This window comes from Emys orbicularis, chromosome 14 (genome assembly GCF_028017835.1).
Source record: "Emys orbicularis isolate rEmyOrb1 chromosome 14, rEmyOrb1.hap1, whole genome shotgun sequence".
Classification (NCBI taxonomy): Eukaryota; Metazoa; Chordata; order Testudines; family Emydidae; genus Emys; species Emys orbicularis.
In genome coordinates, this window is record NC_088696.1 from 20,998,728 (window position 1) to 21,007,234 (window position 8,507).

Below are 8,507 nucleotides of genomic sequence, written 5' to 3' on the forward strand. Positions count from 1 at the left end.
TGTTTCCTTAACATATTTAACCCAAGATCTGTAACAGACTTTTAATTAAAATAATCCATTCCTTCTCTGTGGTTCTCTGTGGCATATGTTTACCAAAAATAATTTCTCTGAAGGAAGCCAAGACGGTTGAATATGGAGAGTTCAATCATGTAAACCTAAGAAATATTTTTTCCTCTGCCTACTGCTTTCACATCCAACGTCTTCAAAATAAGACACTTTGAGCAGTGAGTAAAAAAAAAAAAAATCCCAGGAAGATTATTGGACTGTTTAAACTGTACACAGATACACAAAAATTGGGGGTCAAGAAAGGTTACTGACACACCATATTTTGTAACACATTCCTGTCAAATCCCATGGGATCAGAAGTATGTCTATTTTATAGTGGTCGGAAAATACGGGGATACAGGACCAAAGGATTCACTCAGCATGTTTCCTCATAAAATTACCTTTATCTTACCATTATGTGGCATCTCTTATGGAGTGAGCAGTTTACAGGAGTGCTTTATAAGATTCCTCAAAAGATTTAGGTGTTGTGATGGTTAATCAGCTGAATGTGAACTCCCAGTGCAACACTATGGCCAAGAAGACTAATGTGATCCCAGCATGCATAAACAGAGGAAATCTCAAGCAGGAGTAGAGATGTTATTTTACCTCTATATTTAGTACTCGTGCCACCGCGGCTGGAATACTGGTACTGGAGTACTGGTGCCCACAATTCAAGATGGATGTTGAAAAATTAGAGCGAGTTTAGAGACGAGTCACAAGAATGATTACAAGATTAGAAAATCTGCTTTATAGTGACAGATTGAGCTCCTTGAGTCCGTTTACCTTAATGAAGACAAGGTGAAGGGGTGACTGATTACAATCTATAAATTGCTATATGGGGAACAAATATTTAATAATTGGCTCTTTACTCTAGGAAAGAAAGATGTAACAATCTAATGACCGGAAGTTGAAGCTAGACAAACTCAGACAGGAAATACGGTGTAAATTTTTAACAGTGAGAGTAATTAACCTTTGGAACAAATTATCAAAGGTCACAGTGGATTCTCCATCACTGACAATTTTAAAATCAAGACGCGATGTATTCTAAAAGATATTGGCTAGGAATTATTTTTAGAATGTTCTATGGCCTGGGAAATCAGAATTTAAGCCTGTTTTCTGCATTTATAAAACATAAGCTTTCTTTCTGCATGATCATGCAGAGACAATTCTAATAGACACAGGGCCAGATGATAAATATGAGTCAAGTCCCTTTTACGCTGTTTCTTGACTCCCTCATGAGCATGAAGATTTATCCTGCTCCTGCAGCTAGAAAAGCAAGCTTAACTGTTCTGCCCTTCTATGCAGGACTGAAGCATGGTAGAATAACTGGAACATCTTTTTCTGTGCTTGCTTCTCTTTTCTTTATCCATCTTTCCACTAGGAGCAAAGATAGGCAGAAGTGTTGCCTATGCTCTGCCTGTTTTCAGAGAAGGCTAATTAAGTTAAAAGGTTCAACTAAATAAGGGATCAAAGGTCCCAGCCCAGCAGTAAGTTCTCGTTTACCACCAAGAAGGGTACAAGCAAGATAAAAGAAACCCACTGAAATCTGTTGGACATCAAGCAGAGAAATACTTGGTAAACACCAGGGATGGTCTGGTTGAGAAAGTAGGATGGGAACAGGGTTTGCTGACTGTACTGCAGGAGGAAGTTAACACCATGTACGTGGGGAGGGATGAGGAAAGGACTACTAACAGTGAAGAAAAAGGACAGTTGTGTCTAGTGAGGGAGCACAGGATGGATTTTTAACAGAGTATTTACAATAAAAGGAAACGTTAGTTTTAGTTCACTATTGTACATTTAATATATTTAGAAAATGTACATCATATTGATGCTGGGCATAAGAAAATCCTATATTGTCAGTTTAATTATTTTTAAATGATGTACGTTAATCATCACTAGAATATTACTGAGTTCTGTTAAAAACTGTCTAGGTAGTGACCAAAGATTTGGAGCTGGAGACTACAATTTTGGGTTTAGAAGCAACTATCTCCCAACACAAAAAAATTAGCCTTGAGTCCTGGGAGTAAGGACACATTTCATGGTTTCACAACAGACAACAATCTCCTACATACAGGGTATACCTAGAACACATCACACCTGCCCTTCCTTGAATCAAACCACAATTTGTGTTAGTTCCCTCCTCGGCTCAAGAATAATTTATGGAGAATCCTAATTACTACATTTTGGGGATGGAACAAAAAGAGCAGGCAATTGGAACTGAGCTCTTCAAGTGGAAATGTTCAGTTTTGTCAGAACCACAAAATTTCTGTCCACTTTTTCCTTCTATCCTTTGTTTTCTTTCTGTATTCATAGTTCGATTTTTCTGGTATTCAGAAGTTCCCACCTAAAGCAGTCTTACTAAATTATATTAACCTAGGTGGAGAATCACTGAGTAAAGTGGGCTGGTAAATCTTTGTAAAATTTTTGAAAGTGCCCTAAACCATGCATAAAGAATCAGTTTATAATATTATGGGCCTCCCTTACACAGGGAGCAGGAAATGTCATGAGTGCCTATTCTTAGAGTTTCCACCAGGAGGGGTTGGCTTTTCCCACCCTGAGGAACAGGCAGTGGATTCAATCATTAACGCATACAAATCTTCTGAAATCTGCATAGATCACAGGTAACCTGTGGAATTCCAGCGCCTCCGTAATAATTCCCACTTCCCACCATCTTCATAGTAGCCATGTTCCTGCAGAAGCATGCTCCTATCAGTCCCAAACTTGTTATTATACCGTTTTGTAGAAAAGGGTCCCACCATAACAGAGGACAGTGAGTGATAATACCTACTTGGTCAGCATTATCTTAACTGTTGCTTCCTCACTTGTTTCCAAGGAATGATGCTGTCTCCCCAGCAGGCCTTCCATGTGGACAGGGCAAAGAGAACATAATACTACAGAGCCATAGCTTCCTGCTTTCTACCCACCACTCCCCCCAAGATCTGCTGAAACTTAAACGTCTCTTTTTCATAGAAGCAGTGGAAGGACAATGCAGATTTGCGCACACACCCAAAAAATCACACTTTTGTTTTTCACCCAAAATTACTATAGCTAAAATGTATTTCTCTATTTTTACATTTTGTTTATTTTGTATATATGTGTATGGTCAGTATCACATGTTGCTTCTATGGGGCTTCATGCAGTAAAATGGGAGAAAAAGTTAAGAATATTAAAGTATCCCTGCAAATAAAAACTGGCAGAGAACATTCAGGAGCAGATAAATATCTGAAATTACTTTTAACTTTTTTAAAATTTTCTAGATTTCAATTTGACCATATCCCCATAAGGTCTGGCCAAAAAAAAAAAAAAAAAAATGAATGAACAATTTTATTCTGGATATTTTTTCCTGTCCCTAAAGTTTCTTGTGTTCTAATATACGCACAAGTTCTTTACAATACTGAGATTTATTTTAAAACAAAATCAATATACCTTCAATATCAAGACTTCAATCATTTTCATCTATTGAAGTCCTCTTCTGCAATGCTGAAATGAGACGTAAAAGATAACTAAGTGTTTAGCTATCAATTTTACAGAAATCTTATAAATGTTGAAGCTAAAATTGCAGTGATACTAACCATATCTAAAGAGCCTACAGATTTAAAAAAGACTCACTTAATTGGCTATATTTTAAAGATATCTATCTAGCTATTATATTTGCAAATACAGCCTTCACTAAGTAAACCATTTTTTCTTAATGAGACTTAATTTGAAGCCTAATCGAGATTAACTACCCAACACATAACCACATTCATATAAAGTATCTGTTTAGTGCAGTTGGAATATCTGGAATACATAACTTATTTTGATCACGTATCTTACACTTCTATATCAAAACTCAAGAGGAAAACTCTGCCTAAACACAGGGCAGTTGCAGATTAGTTAACTAATCATGGGACTAGGCAAGAAGCTACCTGGGGTGAAATCCTGTCCTCACTGAAGTAAATGGCACATTCCCATTTGACCTTAACAGGATCCAGGAGTGAAATCCTGACTGCATTCCTATTGCCTGCATTATGCAGGAAGTCAGACTAGATTGTCATAATGATCCCTTTTGGCTTTGAAAGTCTCTCTGCAAACTTGGACAAGTCATTTATATTCTGATTTTCAGAAGTGCAGAGCAGAGCACACACTGCTCCCACTCACTTAATGGGAGCTGTAGATGCTCAGTGCCTCTGGGGGGAAATCACACCATCATCCTTTTTTCAAGTTACCTATCTGTAAAAAGTGATGTTTCCTCCACTTTGTAAATCATTTTGAGATCAATGGGTGAAAAAATAGATTACATGTGGTGAACAACAAGATAATTAAGCTGTAACTGTTTGTATTCAGTTTTAATTTATACTTTAAAGTCCTATTAGGGGTTTAAATTATGCACAGGAATGAAATAAACACATTTTTCCATCCTGTATTTTCCACCCCACCTCACCCCAAAACTTGTATTTTTTCAGTGAACAGTTGCTCACGCTAGATATTCAAACAAAAATGTGTACTGTATCTGCACTAGTAAAGTTCGCAAATTACTAGCGCTGAATTTTCCAAAAATCTTACAAGGAATTTAAGTATTATAGTAGAGTTAGTATTTGTGTTTATGAAGATATATTTGTTACTCACTTTTTCTCTTAATGAACGGATCTCTGAAATAACAAAAGAGTTCAGTTAATAGCCTTTCCTAGAAACAGAAATTTGGGGCAAAATGGTGAAGTGGTCAGAGCTCAGTTACATGATCCAGTGACTGACACACTGAACTACAGTGCTCACTCCAGTCTTACAAAGGAAAAAAAAAAAGCTCCCTTAGTGAAGATTCATAGATATAAAAGAATGAAAAAAGGATACAAACAAACAAGAAAGATCCTCTCCTCCACATCTCTGATAAAAAAATAAAACAATGGGCAGGGAAAGATGAGTTTTATCTTTGAAGGTACAGTGAAAATTTACAAAGTGCATTAACTCCAGCTACAGAGACACACAATGTTTAAAGATATACCATCAACTTAAAAATCACAAGTGTCTGAAAACTGCTTAAGTAACACCTAAGAATACTATAAATTAAAATATTACAGTAAAACATTTTTTCTAGTTTTTGTTCATCTGACAGCCTTTGTCTAGTAACTTTTGTTATTTTTTATATGTAATCTGTCATTTCTCTCTTTTGTTTCAGTGTTCCTTTCATACAGCAATCAGGGAGAGAAAAAAATTAAAAATAAGAAAATGTGATTATAAAAGCAAAAAATGTGGCAGGGGAATATGTAAGGGCTGATGTGATATCGCAAACAACTTTCAACTCTTTAAATAAATATCAAGCTGACAAAATCCTATAAATATTTTAAAGGGAGCCCAATCATGGGGAAGCAGAGGAGGATGGAGGGCTGAAAGTTGACATTTCAGAGTGAAAATGAGGCCAAAAGAAAAAAAGCTGATAAAGAAAACAAAAAGCTGAATTTAATAAAGAGCCTGAATCAGAAATCTAGACAGAAAGGGCATATTTCAACAATTACAAAGTGATGCCATCTCATCACAAGAAATGTGACAACTCTCTTTCAGCCTAATGCTCCCATCATACACACTCTAGTTTGGGGGATCATATGTTAGGGAGGAAGTGACTTCCTATCATCTCTCAACTTAGCAATAAATGTGCAAGAGCACTAAAAAAAAAAGGAAAAATACACCACACACACACATATACACCCCTCCATATCAGAAGTAAAACACAGAAGGAATATGTGGGGCTTCCTACCCCCTTCATCAATGTTATGGCTAAAATGTGTGTGACTGATGAGGGGACCCACCCCCCTTCTTGATATTGGGGATAAAATGTTTGGGAGCATGAGGGTTTGTCTAAATCCCACATTCACATCAATATATGAAAAATATACATGGGGGAGGGGGGAATGGTGCAACTTCCCCATGAACCACACCCACACACACACACACACACACAATACTGGGAAAGACATACACCGGGCACGCCCCTACCCGCCATTCACACATCCCTAGCTTGAGACTCACGTGTATAAGAAAAAACACACAACTCTCCTCCCCCTTCTGTCAGGGTTAACGCAGATCCCTGGAGAAAGGAGAAGAAAATAAAGGGGGCTCTAGTGTTAACAACCCACTGGGGATAGAAAAAAATTACTTTAAGAAAATTAAGAAATCTATTCCCCCCCTTCATAATCTCCCGGTTTTATTTCTCTATTGCTCTTTTGAGTTTTCTCAGAGGGAAGCCGCATCCTTTCCCCCACCACCAGCTCTCACCCACTTAACAGCCCTCACCCTCAGTCACAATCCCCACTCCACGAAGGTCCCCGTTGGCGGAGCGCCTACTACTAACAGCCGCCCTCACACTTCTCTCAGAAGTTTCTAGAAGAGCCTCTTCCCATGCTTAGCCTTGCCACCTACACAGCCTGAACGGCTAGAGGCGCTAACCACCGAGGGCAGTCCTCCCTTCGGCGCCCGCGCAACTCCAACCATGCGCATCTCTATTGCGCCTGCGCATGGTGAAGCGACACTGATAAGGCTCTTCCTCCCGCCCTGTTCCTGGCCCCGCGCTTGCGCAGCGAGAGAGCTACACGAGCACACGCTAACTCCGTTATGCCGACCGTATGAAGAGCCCTGAGCTCCCTACCTCACGCGGATACGCCAGTCTGAAGCGCCTGCACAGCATCCACCCCAGCCCTGTTCCCCCCCTCCCCCGTACTGTAATGGCGCCAAACTGTCTCTGCTTAGGTGTGCTATGCACGCGCAGGATTCCAACTGTATTTTCCCTGGCAGCTCGGGAGGGGGGACGGTCCAGGGCGCTGTTGGAGAAGGCGGGAGAGGGGGCGATGAGGGGAAGGGGAAGGACGCGAGGAAGCTGTAGGATAATGTTACTTGTTCCTTGGGACTTGGTCTAACGCTCCAAACGGCTGCCACAATCTTGCTATGCTAAAGGAACCGGACACAAAAATGGCCCCTCCTTGCATTTGCCCCCTCCCCCAATTATTCCTGCTTCTGCAGGGATCGATTCAGCAGGGTCTTGTATAGACGCAAAAAATCATCTGCTGAGCGCGCTCCCCTTGACTCTGGTACTCCACCAGAACGAAAAGTACAGGCGGAGTCGAGGGGAGTGCATCAGCTGTCGACTTACCGCAGTAAGTAGATCTAAGTACCTCGACTTCAGCTAGGCTATTCACGTAGCTGAAGTTGTGTATCTTAGATCAATCCCACACAGTAGTGTAGACAAGCCCTCATCACTCTCATGCAGCATAGCTTCTCTGGCTACACCAATACGTCTCCACAGCCTCAGGGGCTAGAAGAGATCGCTGAGTCCTATAGCGAAGGAGAATCCCCTTTTCCCACTGAGAGGAACCTGAGCTTTTAGCTCTGGCCAGGCTTAAGAGAACATTTTAGTTTTGGTATAGAAAACTTGCTCTGATCATTTTTATTTAGTTTTTTTACAGCTGGCTCTAAGGCACATGTAATTGACCTGGCATCAGAGGCGTAGCGAGCGCCCTCCGTACCCTCCGACCAGAGGGGGCCCCGCAAGGAAGGGGGCCCCTAAAAGTGGCAAAATAAATACTGCATTCCAGTTTCTGCATTGTAAGGGGCCCCGCGCAAGGAAGGGGGCCCCTAAAAGTGGCAAAATAAATACCGCATTCCAGTTTCTGCATTGTAAGGGGCCCCGCCCGGACATATGTTCGGAGGGGGCCACCGTTCGGAGGGGGCCACGTTCTTTGTTGCTACGGCCCTGCCTGGCATAACCAAGCCAGCTCCAACTACACTGCAGGCATAGGAGAAGCATTACCAGTTAAATTGCTGTCAATTCACTAAAACATTTCTAAAATTGCATTTTTATAACATGTCTCTTACACAATACAGGAAGGTATGGTCTTCTTGCTGCTTCTTTGAGATAACCCATTTATCAGCATCCTCCACTCAGGCTGATTAAATCTTTATAACAACACTACAATGTTTACTCTGCAAATTGTATATGTTTAAATGCATAGTATATTTAGTTCACATACATTAACCTTGTATGGGTGTGAGGGGCAAACATGATTATTTTTAAAAACATCTATATTTTGTTTTACTCTAATTAAACTGTCTTAATTTCTTCCAATTCCAACAAGTCTGGAGGGTCAACAAACAAATCAGTCTCAGAGCAGCTAGGTCAGAGGTGGGCAAACTCTGGCCCGTGGGCAGGGGCGGCTCTATGTTTTTTGCCGCCCCAAGCACAGCAGGCAGGCAGCTTTCAGTGGCTTGCCTGCGGGTGGTCCACTGGTCACGCAGATTCGGCGGCATGCCTGCGGAAGGTCCGCCGGTGCTGCGCCATCGGCGTTCCCGCCGCCAAAGCCACAAGACCAGCAGACCTCCCGCGGGCATGCCACCGAAAGCCGCCTGCCTTGCCGCCCCAGGCACGCGTTTGCTGCGCTGGTGCCTGGAGCCACCCCTGCCCATGGGCCACATCCAGCCCGCGGGACCCTCCTGCC

The 8,507-nt window shown here is 41.4% G+C and overlaps 1 protein-coding gene across 1 annotated transcript in view; it reads right to left on the bottom strand.

Moving 5' to 3' along the window:
* Positions 1-3,501, bottom strand: part of TDRD12 (tudor domain containing 12) — a 136,657-nt gene extending 133,156 nt beyond the window's left edge. Inside the window, exon 1 of the mRNA XM_065416815.1 lies at positions 3,472-3,501. Within this exon, the coding sequence (XP_065272887.1) occupies positions 3,472-3,501 (30 nt within the window). The remainder of the gene's footprint in view (positions 1-3,471) is intronic.
* Between the last annotated feature and the right edge of the window lie 5,006 nt (positions 3,502-8,507).